General features: G+C 44.7%; 1 protein-coding gene across 1 annotated transcript in view; it reads right to left on the bottom strand.

Annotated features, from left to right (window-relative positions):
- ABCA12 (ATP binding cassette subfamily A member 12) overlaps nt 1–19309 on the bottom strand; it is a 125960-nt gene that overhangs the window by 12837 nt on the left and 93814 nt on the right. The window contains exons 40-47 of the mRNA XM_024206873.2: nt 17307–17412; nt 10219–10273; nt 9554–9731; nt 6737–6852; nt 5275–5434; nt 2937–3205; nt 1908–2118; nt 372–481 (exon numbers count right to left, since the gene is read on the bottom strand). Coding sequence (XP_024062641.2) covers nt 372–481; nt 1908–2118; nt 2937–3205; nt 5275–5434; nt 6737–6852; nt 9554–9731; nt 10219–10273; nt 17307–17412 — 1205 coding nt within the window. The remainder of the gene's footprint in view (nt 1–371; nt 482–1907; nt 2119–2936; nt 3206–5274; nt 5435–6736; nt 6853–9553; nt 9732–10218; nt 10274–17306; nt 17413–19309) is intronic.

The following is a 19309-nucleotide window of genomic DNA, read 5'->3' on the forward strand; positions in this document are numbered from 1 at the left end:
TACTCCATCATCAGACCCACTGATTTCAGTGGGACCAGTTGTGGAATGTGATATTATTCAACAAGAGAAAGGGTGACAGAATCAGGCTCTTAATGACTAAGGGCCAGATTCTGATCTCACAGCGGTGTAAACCAGGAGAAACTCCATTGACACCAGCGGAGTTGCACCAGCATAAAAAATGTGTCAGTGAAATGAGACTGAAGACCTGAGGAAGTAAATATAGTATTTTTAAAGGGCTGAATTTTCTGCTTTTGATTAAGTCTAACTCTTTTTAATTTGCTTTGTTGATCCATCCAAGCCGGGGTAAATGACAAATTGTTTTCCAGATAGCCTTGTTGATACATCACTTCCGGATATCTAATCCTCCATACCCAGTTTGATCCCGGACTCTCAATCTTCCACTGGTAGCCCCGATGTCTCCGGTTAGCATTTTAAAGATAGTTGTCTTTCCAGCGCCGTTCACGCCAAGCAGCCCAAAGCACTGGTTTATGAGACAGAAAGAGAGACATTTAGCATGCTGCATTTAATGCTAAAGTATTGCTATGCAGTGAGTGCTCAATGCGACTTGTCACTTCTCCTCCCCTGGCCCTTGAGCAAAACAGATTATGGAAAAGGCTCAGGCAGTCAAAGTGCATATAAATATTATAATGGTGGTTGTTTATTGGGCAGTGTATTGCAGTGCGTATTAGGCTCCTCTGTTTAACATAGTAGGAAATAATGGATGGGTCTTTAATACTATCATTCCTTTTATTGCAAAGTGCATTTTCATATGTAGGCCATGTGAAGGATCAAATCCTGATCATCTTACTCTTGCAATCCCATGCTGCTGCAGCTTCACTGTTATTGGTACCTACACTGGCCAGATTAAAGCTAGCTCAATATGTCTACATGTGCTTCAAATCATACCTCCTACAGCAGTGTAGACAGACCCATAGTAAGTCATAGACACTGTACAGACACTTAGTACCATTCATAGGCCCTGGTCCTGCAGACACAGACAGATGGGAGAGGAAGCAAAGGTATAGAGGGAGAGGGAGTCAAATACACAAATGGCAGTTAAGAGTCTAATTCCCACTGACTTCCCATGGGATTTAGGGTGTATCTGCCATTTATGCCTTTGAAAATCTCCCCCACTAAGATCAGAGGCTAGATTTTCAAAAAGCGTCAGCTCCCATTTACCCAGGGTGCTAAGCCCTTCTGAAAAGCTGGCTCTTGGTGTCAAACTGGGGTCTCAGCAATTCTGGCCTTGCCCAAGATCACCCCGCAGGCCAGTGGCAGAGACAGGAACAGAACCCAGGTCTCCTAATCCCATCCATTGGACCACACTGCCTCTCCAGCTGCCCATCCCCTTTTCCAAGCCCAATGCAGTCTGAATAAAGAGTCATGACTACCTTTCTAATGATAACTGTAAATCCACGACAACAAACAATCAATGATCAAGACTCCCATTGTGCTAGACGCTGTATAAACACACAGTAAAAAGACAGTCCCTGCTGGAATTCACTCTCTAGATTATCATAGTTTCCCTCCCACCCTTCCTTTGTCTTGTCTATTTAAACTCTTTGAGGCAAGGACCGTCTGTCGCCCTATGTCCCTGCTATACCTAGCACAAGGGGGTTCCGATTCCAATTAGGGCCTCTGGGCTTTACTATAATACAAATACTCAATGACACTCAATAGATGGAGGTGACGAATACCAGAGGGAAGAAAGGAAGGATGAGGTACCAATAAAGCAAGTTATTGTCCAATAAGTAGTAGTCTCAGCTCACCACTTATGTAGTCGCTGTCAGATGGTCTTCCTGAGTCTTAAGCAGGGATTGGGAAGACAATAAGGACGTGGCTTGGAGGACATTTTCAGTTTCCTTTATTGTAGGATAGGCTTCTGCTGCCATAGCCTGCTTGCTTACCTCTCCTGCTGGGATTCCAATGCTGACATTTTTGACTGCCATGATCCTTCTGAGAGGAAGATGGTAGATCTTGGTGAGGCTCTGGAGTTGTACCATGTCGACGTCTGCTTGGCCAGACTCAACCCGCTCCCTCTCAGCCTGAACATCTTTGTCTTTATCAGCTGCCTCCAGCAGAAGCGGTGGCCTGCCATGCACTTTGTCGAACAGGAATCTGAAGGAGTAGGAGACAGATGATTTTACATTCCGGATCTGCGTGTGCAGAGGACTTAGTGTCTTTTCAGTAAAATTGAAATGAGAGCCTATTATATGCTCTCATTATATTAATTTAAAACTCTCTGCTATTATTATTCCATGTACGAAGCTTAAAAACAAATGTTCTTTCTTTATGAAGCTTTTCCTTGTATTCAACAAAGGCATTGCTTTTGGTGTCGGTCCTACATCATGGCAGCTTTCAGTTTTGGTGACAGTTTTTACCATTAGAATTTGGGGGGCAGCTCATGCATGAAGTGAACCCAAATCAGCTTGGGCTCAAGATGCCACCGAATGCATTGAAGGGGCTCTGGATCTGCTGACCCCAGAGCCACTCTTCCGAACAACCCATCAATATCCCGTGGCACCGGAAATGGCAGCCCTTTGAGTTGCCTTTCCAACACGGAATGGATACATTCTTTGAAATTGAACTCACAGGCCTACACAGGTATTACAATAATGAATACCTCTCCCCTCCCGGGGACTGGAATTGTCCAGCACATGCAGAAGTAGGGCAGGTAAGCCATTACCCCCAATGCCCATAGAGAGGGAGGTGCAACAAAAAATTAAGGCGCACACATTTCCATTAGTCATCACTATAACCACAGGTAGATATGGGAACTGCCAGCACAGAGAGCTCACGCTGGGTTTGCAAAGTGCTGTGTAAGTTTATGGAGCTATGCAAAATAATAATAATTGATAATGATGACAATGTCAACGACTAAAGCACTGAGCTCTGTTTTAATCTACATTCACTGTAGGAATACAGATGTTACTTACTCTAATATACTAGACCAGACTTTCTGAATCATCCCGTCATGCATTAAGAGCCGAATTGCAAAGAATATAGTGCCCTGGATAAACATGCCAAGCAGCTTGGAGCTTATTCTGTCCATCTCAAAGGTTCTGTCAGGGTAATCCACTCCGTAGGCTTTTAAGAAGCCCATCAGCGCCTGGTGCTGAGACAGCTCAATCAAGCCATATCCAAAGCAGAATTGTGGAGAGATCAGGAAAACGTGCCTCAAGATTTCAGAGAGATCATACAAGCCCTGAAAGAAGAGAAACACTAATGATCATTGTGACTTTATTCTCGGGACAGCATTGGGACTGATGCCTGTTTGGGCTTAATGGCGTATCTCACACCATAGCTAAATCAACAGCAAAGAGCTCCGAAACAGTTTGTTTCACAATTGCAAGGAATTCAGGGTGGGAAAGTCACTGGGAGTTGGTGCCTAACTCCCCTAGGTGCTTCGGAAATGGCACCCAGTGATCGTACTTCCTGGTACAGATCCTTGGCTCTTATTCCAGCTACTTTGCACGGCTCAGGTAGCAGGCAGCTGCCAGAACGGTGCTCTGAGGCTGCACCTGGGCATTCTCCTGAGGCAGGGAATGCCCAGGTGAGGGAAAGCTAAGTAAGCAGGTTGCAGGCTGGTGTGCTTCATGAAGTTATGGTAGCCACTAGCTGCGCTAACCCTTGCAGCCGATGTGCTCCCCATCCATGGAGCCTCAGAGCTGTGGATCCAACCCGCTGCATGCTGAATTGCAGGGCATCCCCATGAAGCTCAAAGGGACACAGGTAGTACCCAAATCCTCCTTCTCACTTTCTGTAGCACAAGCGCATCGGTTCTGCTTGGTCAAGCAGCTCCACGCCCACTGACAAGGAGACATGTTTGGCCCAGGGAGTTGCTAAGGCATGACAAACAGCCAAGCACTGAGCCTCGCAGTGAAGAGCTATTGTATAATATTGTTATTAGCTAACCCGAGCAGTGAAGACTGCTGAACACGACTGACATTACACACGGCACATTGGAGATGCAATAAATTAGCATGGAAGGAGATTGGCTCCATACTGATGTGGCTAGACAACGACAAATGTCACGATCCAAGGGTTTGGTAAACAGGTATTGCCTGTCAATGGGACAAGGGCTGATTCCTTTTTGTTTTTTAATTAAGAAATTGTCCTTGTAATAAACGAACAAAACCCAATCTTACATTTTAGCCAGGACGGATTCTCTAAGGCACAAGAGAAGCAGATCTATTAAAGAGCAGTGCTCCACTGTAGGGAAATATCAGTGCCTTCGAGGCACTTCTCCCTTTGCACGGACAGGAATTCAGTGTAGAGAGCACTTGTTTCACAGTTAGATGACAGAAAGCTCATCTGATGGTTAACGTGGCATGGTGTAGCCCTTGGGGCACTGAGTATTCAGCCTCAGTAATTTGCACTGGAGGAACTTAACTCCCAATACAACCATCTTTCCCAAAAATGTGGGCCTGCATTCATTCCCTGATCTCTCCCACATGCATCTGGTTTCCACCCTCCCAGATGTCCACTCCCATCTGCTTCTCTCTCCACTCCTGGTTCCTAACCACGGGGTGGGGGGTGGGGCAAATTACGTGGAGAAGAAAGAGTCTCACTTGCCCCATGTTTGGACATAGGGAACCTCACCAGATTTCTAGAGTAATGTTCCCTACTTGACCTCCCTCAAAACCTTGAAAAACAACGGAAGTCCATGGGTATGATCCAAAACCCATTGAGATCAATGGAAAGACTCCCACTGACTTCAGTAGCCTTTGACTCAGGCCCTTGGAAACCAATCAGTTTTCTAAGGGCTGGTCCACACTACCCGCCTAATTCGGCGGGTAGAGATCGATCTTCTGGGATCGATTTATCGCGTCTCATCTGGACGCGATAGATCGATCCCAGAAGCGCTCCCCCGTCGACTGCGGGACTCCTGCTCGCCGAGAGGAGGAAGCACTGTCGACGGGGGAGCCTGCCTGCGCCGCGTGGACCCGAAGTAGGTACTTTTAGTTCGATATAGGAAACGTCGACTTCAGCTACGCTATTCTCGTAGCTGAAGTTGCGTTTCCTATATCGATCCCCCGCCCCAGTGTGGACCAGCCCTAAGAGTTAACACAGGGCTTCTCTACATGGTGCATTAGTAGTACTGTTTAAAATGGGATACATTAGCATACACATGGAAACTTTCAGTGCATGCCAGCAGCAGGATCCACCCAGGCCAGTTAATGTGCAACACACTAGTGTGCACTAGAATTTACACTCCATTAGTGAGGACTGATTCATCATGTAGAGAAGGCCAAAGTGTTAGTGAGCTCTTACCTGATCAGTAGCCTTTTCTTGGGAAAGTAGAAACACAACTGAGTGAGTAATGATGGTATTAATGCTAAAGGACAAGTTGATGCTGACATAAACTATGAAGGCCATTCCTGTTTCCTTGAAGATCCCAGCCAGCAAGTACATCCATGAAAACGTTGCATATCTATAGATCGCAGAGAGAATATGAAAATAATTTGAAGAGTGGTGAAAACCGGCAATAAAATAATTCAGCTCAGGAACTTCTGCCTCACTCGCTATACACAGGTGGGTATAGTCATTATAGTAATAATGATGCCTATTTCTCATATCGCGCCTTTCATCAGCAGATCTCTTCACCACCCTTTAACCTCACAACACTGCTCTGAGGCAGGGGAGAATTATTATTCTCTATGATTATTCTCAATTATCCCCATTTTACAGATGAGGCACAGTGACTCGCCCAAGGTCACAGAGGATGTCTATGGTGGACCAGGGACTTGAATTGTGGCCTCCCATAGCCTTGGTCAGTGCCCTAACCACCAGACTATCCTTCCTTCCACATGGGGGCTGCACTTGGACTTCAGTGTCTCAGGAAGTTGAAAGAGAAAAAAAATCAAAGCTTTCTGGTGGAATTTGGGGGAAACATTGATGACACGTATTCATGGCAAATGAAAACTGTGCAACCACACTAGCTGAGGTCAAGATCTTGAAGACCTTGTAGTCCTGACCCAATTCAAATTAAAAATGAAAACTTTGAGGAAAGACTCATAGCCATCCGGGGTTCTTATCTCCCCATGCCTGTCTGCTTAATCCTAACTCCGGCAGAGAAATACTTCCTGAGAACCAGACTCAGGAATGGCTGAGTTACAGCGAGAGCTGGTTGAAAAAAGGTTTTTGTGAATTTTATCCTGATATTTTTTTGGTTGAAATTTAAAAAATTTAAACAAGCTTGCTGAGAAAAAAAACGGCAAAATTTATCTAAATTTTCCTGATTTTTTTTGAAAACTTGGGAATGTCACTGATATTTTGACATTTGACTAGTTTCAGTCAGCTGTAGTTACAATCTAGGCTGTGTCTGAGACCTTGAGCATCTTGGTTTTTGGTGTTAGTTGTGAACATTTAGAACTGCTGTTCAGGTAAAGTCTGTGTAAACAGGAAATAAGGACAACCATGCATCATTCACCCCAACCATGGTGTCTTGGGTCTCTGTAATCTCTACAGCTTAAACTGCCACCTTTGGTTTGCCCCTGTCTAAAATGGGGATAAAAGTTCTTGCCTCATCTCTCCCAAGCCTTTTGAAGGCTAACTAGTTAACATTTATTAAGTGCTATCTATATTACGGGGTCAGTTCAGCCTCTCCAATTCTGCCAAGAGAGAGGTGATGGGAGAGTCACACAGCTTTGGTCAGGACTCCAAATCCTAAGCAAAATTCCCCCCCCCCCCCCCCCGATGGAGTCATAGTCAAGTAACTGAGCCACACACTTACCCGAACATCATCATCAAAAGAAATACAGCCACTAGGTTATTATCGTTGAAGAAAGCAGGTATTTGGAAAGCTGAAATAACTCCTATTGAGAGGGCAACCGGGACCATAAAAAGAACCTGTGAAATGATATTAAAGAGTGTATCGTAGTCAGAATAATTAATACTCTAATAGAGCTACATGCAGCTTGTATGGGGGAGGGAATGACACCAGGTCTCAATTTTGCCCTAGAGGTGCAGTAAGCTGTCCATCAATGGGAGAGGAGAATACATTCTGTGAGGCTCTCTGGAGCATCCCAGCTTTGAACCCTAGGAAGCGTGGGCATGAAAGGGCCTAGATGTGAATGACAAATGCCCCGTGCCTTTCCTATTATAGAATCACATTCTGCTGTTTACAATACTCTGTCAAGCCAGGGGTCTACACAGTAGCTTCCTCAAGCGGTTCCTCTTTTCCCCGACTTTGAGATTTCAGAGAATTTGCTGGTAGGCGTTCACTGAGAAATACCCGGTTGCTGAGAGCTCTGGATTAGTTTCAGCCTGCTGAATAGTGATTGCAGTTAGAACGCCAGGGCTATTTCAATAGGCTCATTTAAAAATCTGCAGCACCAACCTGAGAACCTGGAGCATGAAAGCAGAGGCAGGCCAGAGTCACAGTCACAGGTGTATGACCAGTGACTCAGCGCCAATTCTTCAAACCTGGCCACGTTTATGGTGTGTTCAAATCCCTCGTTTGCACTCACAACCAGGAGCTGCTTGTTCCACTGCTCAAATCCATGAGCAGGCTTAGGCGGGTAGTTCTGAACATTTGGCCCTAGGGTCCTATTCCAGTGGTGTCCAGCAGCCCTAGTCATGGGCCAGGACCCCCTTGTGCTAGGGGCTGTACAAACACAGAACCAAAAGATGGCTCCTGCCCCCAGCGGTTCATGTGGAGTTAATCCAACGTTAAGGCCTTGCCTCCACGGGGATTTAGCCAGCAGTGTAGCTGCATTGCAAACTGCTAGCGTAGGTACATTGACATCAGCACGGCACAATTTGCACTGCTGATGCAGCTTGCAAGCCAAGGTAAGCTGCACCTGCACCATTCAAGCTGTACTGCCGTAAAGAGTGTCTATGCTAAGAGCCAGGTCATAGGTGCTTCATATGCCCCCCCCCCCCATGACACCTGAGTGCCCCACAGTCATTAATGTACCCTTACCACACCCCTGTGAGGCAAGGCAGTGCTATTATTGCCATTTTGCAGAGGGGAAACTGAGGCACAGAGTGTATGGCTACACGGCAGCTGGGCGGGAACCTCCCAGGCCAGGTAGACAGGGCTCAAGATAGCGTGCTAAAAATGGCTGTGAGCAGGCACATTGCAGCTCCAGCAGACACTCAGCCTGGCCACCCAAGCTCAAGCCCTCCCAGCCTTGAGGTTGGGTGGTTAGCCCAAGCAGCAACATCCACACTGCTATTTTTAGCATGCTAGCTCCACACTATCTCCCCAGCTGCCATGTAGACATACCCAGAGAGGCTTACTTGCGCCAGGTCACACAGTCTGTGGCAGAGGAGGGCATTGAAGCCAGGTTTCCCAAGTCTCTGGCTAGCACCCTAACTACCAGGGCAGCCGTGCCAGTAGCTAAACAAACAAACAAACAAACAAACAAACAAAAAAGCCTCGCCCTGTAGACAAGGCCTAAAAACTCCACTGCACAGTTTCTGCCACAAGCTATGTGAAACTGACTGAGGCACCAGTCTGAGTTAGTGTGTGGGGGCGGGAGGGGAAGCTGTATGAAAAGGATAACATTTACAGTGGATGCCAGAATTCTGACATCATGATGACCCAAAATACGAATCAGTTAAATTTCAAGCCAAACAAACTTGTGGGGGGAAATCCTTAATAATACAAAAGAGAAAGCAAATTTGTGCTGTCAGATGAGCTGGGGAATCATCTACTGGGTGAAAAGGTTCTGTTTCATCGCCACTCCACTGAGATTATCTTCAGCGCTGTCAGTCGTCATGATTTTGTCATGAGCCTTGCAATGCTTGGAATCAGGTGGGAACCTCAGCTTTTTTTTTATTTAAGTAAGTTCCTAGCTCCTTGTGGTTGAGGAGAAAACCTTGAAAATGTGACCTCTGAGCACCATAATGGCTCACAAACCATAAGACAAAGACAAAGAGGACTATGGAATCCTGAAAGGGACCTTTTCAAAAGACGTAAAAAAGCGCGGGATCCTTTTGAGGCAGATAAGTCTAGATATATACAGCACATCACCCCTGACCTGACTAACAGTAACAGAAGGTAACTTTCTTTGACATTAGGAGTTTGGAAACCTTTCTATATTATATTACTTAACCCATCAGTTGGCTTTTTCCAATCTCTCCAATCTCAGCCAAGAGATGTTTACAAATGTAGGATCTTGTATTCTGAAGGTTCCAAAAGTATCTACCATCTGCAGTAGAGTTCTGAAGATAGGGTCATATCCTGCAGCCCTTACTCATGGGACTAGGAGCTGCAGGATCAGGTCCCAGATATATAAATCCTGGATGTCCACAACAATTCCACCTCTGCAATCTAACTTCAAAGGCAATTTGGCATCTACATGTTAAAAATTAACCCAAGTTTTGGTCTTTGCCATGTTGATCTCTTATAAATCTGCTGAGTTTTATACATACCCCAGTGTTATGGTTCACAATTAATAATTGGCAATGCCTTTGAAAACAATAACCTAGCTCTTTTGGTAGTGATGATATTAATAAGTCTAGATAACGAACTTTAAATACAGAAGTGGGGATTTTTCACTGTAGAGTCCTGTTCTCTGTGCATAAAAGTTAAGTCATTTACCAGGTCGTAGATGAAGTTAGTCACCCAATAGCTTGTCACACCGATGCCTGAAATATGCTGCAGTTGCTTAGCTTTGGTTTGATGTTCTTTTACCACATAAAGCACAAAGCTGGCTGTTGTGATGGAGTAGCCAATCAGGACAGACATTGAGACTAGGATATCAAGCAAGCTACTGAGCCTGAGGAGACAAGGGGAAGAAAGACAGAGTCAATGTTTGATCGCCCTGATTTAGAAGACAATATTCATAGCTTAAAAAAACCAAGGGCCTGATCCTGCCAACATTCCCTACTGATTGTAGAGACGGCTCAGGGTAGTAAGCACTATGACTGGCAGAAAGGCTTTGCAGGGTGGGGACTGTGACAGCAGATTGTTTGGAAAGACAGAAAGAAAAATATGTATTGTCATTGTTATGGCTGTGCTCCAAAATTGATGCGGTATCTATAATGTCCCCACGTTTATCAGGGATTCTGGGAAGAAACTCAAAGGGAAATCAGTAGCTCTGTAGATATAGGGGAGACAGTTCGCTTTTGTGAAAAGAGCAATTTGATCGCTCAGAAAAAGTTATTGATCAATGTAGGTGTTTCATGATTTCCAGGTAGCTGTTTTGCTTCTATTGCCACTAAATGAATCAGAGCAGCAGGTATCAGCCAAATTAAATCTCTTACATGACTTGTTCTTTACTCTGTCCGCCGGGATAGGGATGACTCACAACGGAAATACCTACAAAAAGAAGAGAAGTAGTTTGTAACATGTATGACTAAGTTTCTCATTAGGCACGGAGGCTGGAAGTAATGCCGGCTATTGGTTACGGGAGGGAATCAGGGGGGCTGGGTTCTGCTCTCACTCTCCCACTGATTCAAGGTGTGACCTTGGGCAGAATTTTCACAATTGGCATCAACTTTTTTTGAGTGGCTCTTGCAGGGCCTAATTTGCAGGAGTGTTCAGTGCCTAGAGCTGCAGTCAATGGGAGCTGTGGATGCGCAGCAGCCCTGAAAAATCAAGCCCTGCGGTCCGAATTCAGCAAGAAACCCAAGCACATGCCTTTAGCCATGGGAATAGTCCCTTTGATTTCAGTAGGGCTACTCACCTACTTAAAGTTAGGTACATACTTAAATACCTTGCTGAATCAGGGCCCATGTGTTTTAAGTTGGGTGGCCCAACACTGAAGCATTCAGAGGCCACATTTTAAAATCCTGGCCCTAATGTCTGTGTGCCTCGGTTTCCCCATCTGTAGAAGGTGGATAGCGCTCACCCATCTTTGTCCCTGCAAAGAACACCATCCTATGTTGGTACAAAGAGTTATTTAATAGTCCTTTTCCAGTGGCCCCATTCCGACTTGAAGTCCTCAGCTGAGAATTGCAAAAGCATAACTCTGGGCCTGACTCAGTGATTTCCAAGAGCACTCAGTCAAACCAAGGGTCCTTGCTACCATTAATTAAGCCTCAGTACACTCTAGTGTGGTACTGAGTCCTGTGGCACCTTATAGACTAACAGATGTATTGGAGCATAAGCTTTCGTGGGTGAATACCCACTTCGTCAGACGGGGTATTCACCTACGAAAGCTTATGCTCCAATATGTCTGTTAGGCTATAAGGTGCCACAGGACTCTTTGTCGCTTTTTACAGATCCAGACTAACACGGCTACCCCTCTGATACTAGTGTGGTACTGTACACTGTAAGTCAGCATTATCCCCATTTCAAAGCAGGGGAAGACAAGGGCAGAGAGGTCGAGTGACACGCCAAGGCCACCACAGGAGTTGGTATCAGAGTCAGGATTTTAACTCACCTGTTACAAGTCAGGTGATCACTAGAACAGCCCTCTCCCTATTAGTACCACTATCACTAAGTATGTACTGTAGTGATAGGCAGCTCTTGTAATTCTATGACATACTTTTGCTCATTTTTGATGAGCTGCCCCATATTTGGTAAGTATTATCTTGGATAACCCAGTGTGGACTCATCTTTCACATTCTCCACTGGGTCTCCAGCCTTCCAGCAGACACCGGAATAAGCTTCAGATAACACTGTTCGTGGTTAGGAAGGCAATCAGTATATTTTATGATGAGAAAATTTAAACGTAACAGTTCTGGCTTGTGAAGCTAGAAAGAAGCACCTGGAGCAAAAGAAACAGTCAGCCTACAGATATTAGTCTGACTATTGGTTTCAGCCCTGTGTGAAACTCAGGTCTTTCCCAATCAGATTCACAAAATGAGGTCCGTGACAATTAAATGTCAGAGGGTGGCAGGCAGGAATTCTCTTACCAGATCTGCCAAAATGTTTGGTTTAAACACTTCCCTTCCAAAGTCAGCATCTAGCCCTCGATATGGGCTATATCACATATGAAGGGCTTTTGCTCTGTTTAGAAGCAATGAGAATCTATTTATCCACTGCACTGAGATAAAAAATATTCCAGGAGTGCAAGGACAATCATAAATGGATTAGAACCTATAACCTTACCAAAGTCAACTATCTTATCCAAGAGTCTATGGCCATTATTCTCACTTATACTAAGACTCCTTTTACACTAGCAGAGTGCTATAAAGGTGTTTTGGGATAAATCAGAATAGGCCCTGTATTATTGCAGATCTATATCTGCGTGTTAATAGCCTGTTTTGAGAGAAGAATGTCGAGTTCCTCTGGGAGAAAAACGTTTGTCACATGTTACATTAGCCACTGGGGGGAGCCCTGTAAATAGATTAGAAACACTGATGCTGGGAATTAAAAGTTAATTGACATGTTTTTATAAGAGCTGTGGAGTTCATGCAAAGGTTATTTCTTGGCCAAATCATGCTCAGATTCATGCCAGAGGTAGTCACATTTTAAAAAAAAAATTGTATGAAGAAGAAAAATGACCAAGAGTTCTCCTCTCTGTTTCTCCATAACACGTACAATTACTTGTTTTCGTGATTACTGATTTTGAGCGAACATATTTGTACAAAACCCACAAAAGAATCAGCTTGATGCAACATTTGTGATTGCCACAGCAATGTCTTCAGAGGCCTGATCCAGTCATAATAAGACTCCAGGCCTGATTCTCCACTGCTTTGCACCCCGAGTTGTCATTTACACCCGCGTACAGTAAGAGCAAAGCTGGTGCAAAACGTTTCCCTCCCATTTGGCAGCATTTAACACTCACTCTGTACTGGTGTCAATGGCCATGCAGACAGGCCATTATTTCCATGGAAATAATGAGCATCTTAGGCCGTGCAGTGGTGGAAGCTGCTTTCGGTTGCCAAGGTGAAGAGGACTCCGCATAGCTGCAGAATGCCGCTTTACACATTCTACAGCCTCCATGCCCTAGGGTGGGAGCTGTGCCCTTGATGAGCCATCTGTGGCATCAGCCCCTAGCGAATACTATTTTGTGGGGATGGATTTTTATGAGTCTCGTTACGGCTTCTTTTCTCTAGACTTCTGCAGCATAATACAATACAAAGAGGGACTCCACTGAACCCCAGTGGATCAGTTCTAAGCTTCAGTGAAGTTCTATGGAAGAGGGGACCAGCTTCCATGACTTTTTGGACCTGGAAGAGGCTAGGCTAAAATTTTCAAACTTTAAATGCCTAAAATTATGCAACTAAATCCATATTTAGGCACCTATGTGGCCTGATTCTCAGAGTGTGCTGGGAAAAAACCCACAGTTGCCTTTAAATTCAAAGGGAGGTGAGAGTAGAACCATAGAATCATAGAATATCAGGGTTGGAAGAGACCTCAGGAGGTCATCTAGTCCAACCCCCTGCTCAAAGCAGGACCAATCCCCAATGAAATCATCCCAGCCAGGGCTTCGTCAAGCCTGACCTTAAAACCCTCAATACCTCTGAAAATCAGGCGCCTTCCAATTCGGTGCCTAAATTTATAATGCTGTATAAAGATGCTGGCCTCCGTTTTATGTGCTATATTCAGTCTGTATCATTGAAACACATGAAATGGTGCGATCTGGTCTGTGGTTCATTTTAAGGAAAACAAAAGAGGTGTCATTCGAGAGCAATATTTTTCTTGCGGGATGCAATGAAAATCTCCAGGTGCTAATAACGATGTACAAACAACTAGAAAATGTTTTCCTTCTGTAAAAAATAAAGGTGATCCAGTCTGACTAATCTGTTAATGCTGCAGAATAAAGCCATTTTCCCTTCACTGCAGCTTAGGCTAGAAGTCAAAATTTCCATTTCAATACTTCTTTTTTCGGGGGGATGGAGAGAAGGAAGCCCAGTATACATAAGTCGAAAGCTATTATGATTTGCTTGGTGACAGGGCAAAAACCTCCTTTCATGTGTTTCTTTTTTTAAATATCTGAAGTTTAAGTCAAACCTCAAAAGCAGGATTGGCACCTCTTTCAAATTGCTGAAATGATTGTGCTTTTATCTGGCCATTTCAACGGTTCTTAAACTGTCATTTATTTGTCACAGCAACAAATGGCTTTCGGGCGCCAGTAAACTACTGCAGAGAAGGGTCTCTTCAGTTGTACTTCAGGCCAGTTTACACAAGTCCTGTTAAGCTTTACTCATCAATTCATTTATTTCCCCTATACCGAGTACAGATTCCTTAGAGGGACCTGGGAATTATCAATCTGGTCATTTGTTATCATTCATTTGTTTCCAAGGACACCCAGCACTGGCTAGATGCAGTGAAAACGTTAGAGCTGTTCAAAAATATTCCAACGGAACATATTTCCATCAGAAAATGCCGTTTTGTCAAACTCGAAACTTTCCATGGGGATGTGTCAATCTCATTGAAATTTTGTTTCAAGGGGGAAAAGCCTGAAACAAAGCTCGAACTTTCCAGAAGGGAAGGTTTCGATTTTTTCATTTCAAAGCGACTTTTTGTTTTAAAGTTTATTTTACATTATACATTTTAACATAATTTAAAATAAAAAAGTCAAAATCAGGACAAAGTAATTCAATTGGCCTGATACACATTTTTTTTTTTCAAAATTTTTGTTGGAAAAGTTCATCTCACAGGAAATTTTTTTGGGTTTCATTATAATCCAGAATGAAAACAAATTTCACAGTGTTAGAATTTCCCCTGAAACAGACATTTCGAGTTTTGACCTGCTCTAACAAACATAAAAGGCCATCTCCAGAAAGCTCAGGGACAGATTAGGATAAAATGGCTCCCCAAGCAGAAGACCAGTTTGGGAAATATGTCTCAACTGTCCTTCATTTTGAAGGATGTCACTCATTTTAGTCCCAGAGTTACCTGTTTTCCACATAAATTCGGCATGCCCTTACTTTTAGTGCTGAAAATTATGTAAACTAGAAATAAAGAATGGTGACGCTGGGGTGGCAGATATTTGTTCATGTTAAAGGGACAGATCCTGCAGCACTTTGGGTTTCCTGCTCAAATAAGTTTTGTGTCCCTCATTTGGGGTCTCACCCCATGTCCCACGCTGGGGCCTTGGCATGTTGAAAGGTACATTTGTGGGGAACCCTCTGACTGTGTCTGCCCATTCCCACTCATGGCACGGGCCACTCTGTATTTTGGATAAGGCTTGATGAGTAAGCACTGCTGGTGGAATACTCAGCTCAGCTTGAGTAGCTCACTGATGATTGGGGAGGGGAATCTTCCCCAGCATATCACCGCACTCTCTCTCTCCATGGCCAGGATTCACCCCTTGACAACTAAGGGCAGGTCTACACTACCCGCCGGATCGGTGGGTAACGATCGATCTATCAGGGGTCGATTTATCGCGTCTAGTCTAGACGCGATAAATCGATCCCCGAGCACTTTCTCGTCGACTCCGGTACTCCACCGCCACGAGAGGCACAAGCGGAGTCGACGGGGGAGTGGCAGCAGTCGACTCAGCGCCGTGAAGATGCCGCGGTAAGTCAACCTAAATACGTTGACTTCAGCTACGCTATTCTCGTAGCTGAAGTTGCGTATCTTAAGTTGATCCCTCACCGCCCCACCCCCCCAGTGTAGACCAGGGCTAAGGGCTAAGTTGGTCTGGGACCGTCCTGCTGGGGAGATGGCCCGTGGCTCTGTGCCATACTGCTGCAGCAGAGAGGAGCTGGAGCCCATCTGTATTTAAAAAAGGGGGCTGCCCGCTGGGCCCTTCCCACTTGGGGATTTGCTCCCACACTGAGTGTGAAATAGCTGGGCCCCGCTGACCCGAGAGGGCGGGTGTTTCAGGTATGCTGGAGGTGGCTGTGGGGCCGGGGAGTTGGTTTTGCTTGGCGAGAAGATGAGTGCTGAGGGAGTTGGCCATGTGAAAGCTGGCTGGTGATTATTATGTGGTGATGGGGAAAGAAAACTGAGCAGATGTTTTGCCTTTCTACTTAGGATTATATTAGATTGTAAGCCCCTTGGGGACGAGGCCATCTTTTTGTGCTGCGTTTGTACAGCACCTAGCACAATGGGGCCCTAGTCTCTGGCTCCTATGCGCTGTGCTAATACACATAATACATCATTATAATAGTAGCCGTGTTTTTAATTATTGTCAAGGAGGCCTAGAGCTTCAAACAGGCCTTCCTTCTCTGTTGGATTTACCTTTTAATGCATCCATAAATAAAGAGCTTTATGTTGACAAGCAAAATGACCTTCCAGACAGTTTCCCCTGAGTGTGACCCTTCAGCAGGAACACAAGCCATCTGACAGGAGAGAGGCCAGGAGAGACTAGAATGTGGCAGAACGGACGGTGTTTGCTGAAGCAAGTCACTTGATAGGTGAGTTCTGAACTCTTGTCAGGCCCTATAATCGAATATAAGACTTTCTACTCTCTCAATCTATAGATACAGGCGGTATTGACACTAGGCATGTTTTACTGGTATAGCAATATGGTTATGCTATGCTGGCAAAGCGCTCCTACTGTGGATATAGCTATCTCGACAAATCGGCACTTTGACCAAAGTAGTAAAGCCCCGCCCCATGAGTGGAACAAGCTATACACTGGTAAAAACACCTCTTTGTTGACTATGAGAGTTATACAGAGTATGCCAGGAGAAGTCTGTAGTGTAGACCTGGCCACAGGCAAACACCAGTATGCCTGTATTACACACGTAATATGGATGGAACAAACAGTGGAGTAGAGTATGAAGGTTTATCAGCATGAATTTGGGACGCTGCATGACATCAGTGAGGCAAAGCTAAGCAGGTCATTCCAAATGAATGCTGATAAATCTTTACACTCCACTTCACCACCCTGCATTCGGTATATACCACACGTTGCAGACAAACTACTTCAGGGGTGTGTGAGAATATTTTTGTATCCCTCCCTCCAGCGTATACACCTGTAAAATAAAATGCTTTAATTACCACAAGTCCAACAACGGACAGCTCAGCGGGAGAAAAACGTTAAATCTAACACACCACTGGAAGCAACCTAAAGTAGCCTTTCTTTGCATAGAAATGTCACATCTTTACAGTCAGCCATCTCGATGCTGAGGTGGAAGTCAATACTAGGCAGAAGCCCTTGCTGCTTGTGGGAGAAGGAAAGCCTATTTTTAAGGTTTTACCTGGTCCCCGCCCCTGTTCCTAGAAATAGACATGTGAAATATTGACACACTTTAAAGGAAATTGAATTGAATCAACATTAGCAGACACGGCCCCATTGAAGTCAATGGACGTTTCACCACTGACTTTAGTGGGGCCAAAATTTCATCCAGGGGATCAGTTTCCTTCTAGTTTAAATTGACACAGCTCCATTTTACACCAGGAGTGAATCTGGCCCACCCACTATAGTCTTCTCTCTACAGATAGAGAAGTGGGCCCCCTTCACATGGGGCAGCATGAGCTGCGTCAAGGATTGGTTAGCACCTACCGTATTTGGAAGATTCGTTTTTCGGCATGTTCGCTCTAAGAATGAAGTTGTTGAGGCTGTTGAGGTAGGCTGGAAGGCTGTGATACCCCTCTGGATTATACCACACCTGTACTCGATTGGGAAACAAAAACAGGCAGAAAGTCATTACCAAGAACAGTGATTTCTTCCATTTGGACAAATGAATGCATCCGTAACTCATACTAAAAACAGTAGCAGTAAAAACATTTGCTAAAGCTGGGCCATCTACAAATTACGGGCCAGCGACTCAATCATGCAAGATTCTGAGTGCATTAGCCCGGATCCTACAATGCATCTAAGCATATGACTAGTTCCATTGACTTCTATAAGATCTAGTCCAGTTGCCTTCAGATAGATCCGAAAGACATGCCAGTTGCTAATGGTTTATGTTAATGGTGCCTGGGGCATTAAGCATACTGACACTTTGCTTTTCCACAATCGGTGCTTTTGCTTTTCAGTAATGTCAGTGGCTGGTATTTGCAAAGAGGCCTATTTAAGTGAAGTGCCCACTGGGCACCTAATTGTTCCAGGGTAGAAAACATTGTGAAAACAGCACCTTGTTATTTAACAACTGTGCCCCCTGTGATACATTCTGCTCTCATTTACACTGGTATAAATTCAGAGGAACTGAAGGGAGAACGGAATATGGAATATACACTTCGTGTACTACACATTCTATCTGCTTATGTTAGCAACACATGTATGTTTTTTTACTCCCATTAGCCCTGCAGAGCCAATGCTGCTATGGGAAAAGGGAGCTGGCTTGTGCCCTATCACCAGAACTGTTAACAAGGGCCCAGATCCTACAGTGAGCTCTGCACAGACCCACAACAACTTCAGGTGTCCATCTATGGAGGGCTCGGTGCAGGATGGTGGCCAACATTCCAACTGAAGAGTCTTTACCTAGAGATGTCAAGTATCAGAGGGGTAGCCGTGTTAGTCTGAATCTGTAAAAAGCAACAGAGGGTCCTATGGCACCTTTAAGACTAACAGAAGTATTGGGAGCATAAGCTTTCGTGGGTAAGAAGTGAGGTTCTTACCCAAGAAAGCTTATGCTCCCAATACTTCTGTTAGTCTTAAAGGTGCCACAGGACCCTCTGTTGCTTTTTACCTAGAGATGGTGCCCCTTTCTACTCCTAAAAGCCTACAAAAAACCAACCAAACATAACAAACCCACCACCTTTACCCCAAGCAGAGTTTTTATGAGACATGCCAGAGACTCCATGAAGTCCACTAAGGACTTTGCTGTTGATTTTACATGGAAGGCGCCCAGATATCCCGGTGATAAGCAGCAGTACAAACCTCTAAGATCATTGTACATCTCAACTGCACTTAATCTACAGCTGAATTGGGGCTTCTGGGGATGATGAATGACCCAGCCTTGGTTGTCTCATCTTACACTAGATTGTAAACTCTTTGGGAGTCTTTGCCCAGGCCAATGAGATTCCAATACCTGACTGGGGTCTCGAAGTGTTACCGCAAGACGAATAACAACAAACAGCACTAACTCTCAGATTGCCGGCTGAGGCTGATGGGCTGGCGGTTAGATAAAAGCACCTTTTTACCTGCAAGCTGAGCGGTTTGCTCTGAAAGTTACTAAGACAATGAGCTCTATGGAACCGCACAATTCCATTTTTTATGAAGCCACATCTCAGAGCAGAACTGCGCTTGAAGGAACACTGTCGTGGCTACGAGGATGTACATGAATTTACCAGATCTTGACAGTTCTCATACTGTGCCTCTTTTATTTCAGAGTCCAACCATGGATTTTTTATGCTGATTTATACTTGTTACAATGTTTTTACAGAGATGAGGAAGCACAATGGGTAAATCTGAGTGCACTAAAGAATCAAGCCGGCTGCAGTGAGGGCCCATCAAAGGGCAGATGGTGTTGTTAGCATGGCTTTGCCCCTCACGGGTAGGTAGGAAAGAATACAACTAGTAACATCCATAATGACTAAGAGAGGGAAGATGGAGAAAAGAGA

Source organism: Terrapene carolina, unplaced genomic scaffold, assembly GCF_002925995.2.
Source record: "Terrapene carolina triunguis isolate 2854851 unplaced genomic scaffold, T_m_triunguis-2.0 Scaffold62, whole genome shotgun sequence".
NCBI classification, from domain to species: domain Eukaryota; kingdom Metazoa; phylum Chordata; order Testudines; family Emydidae; genus Terrapene; species Terrapene triunguis.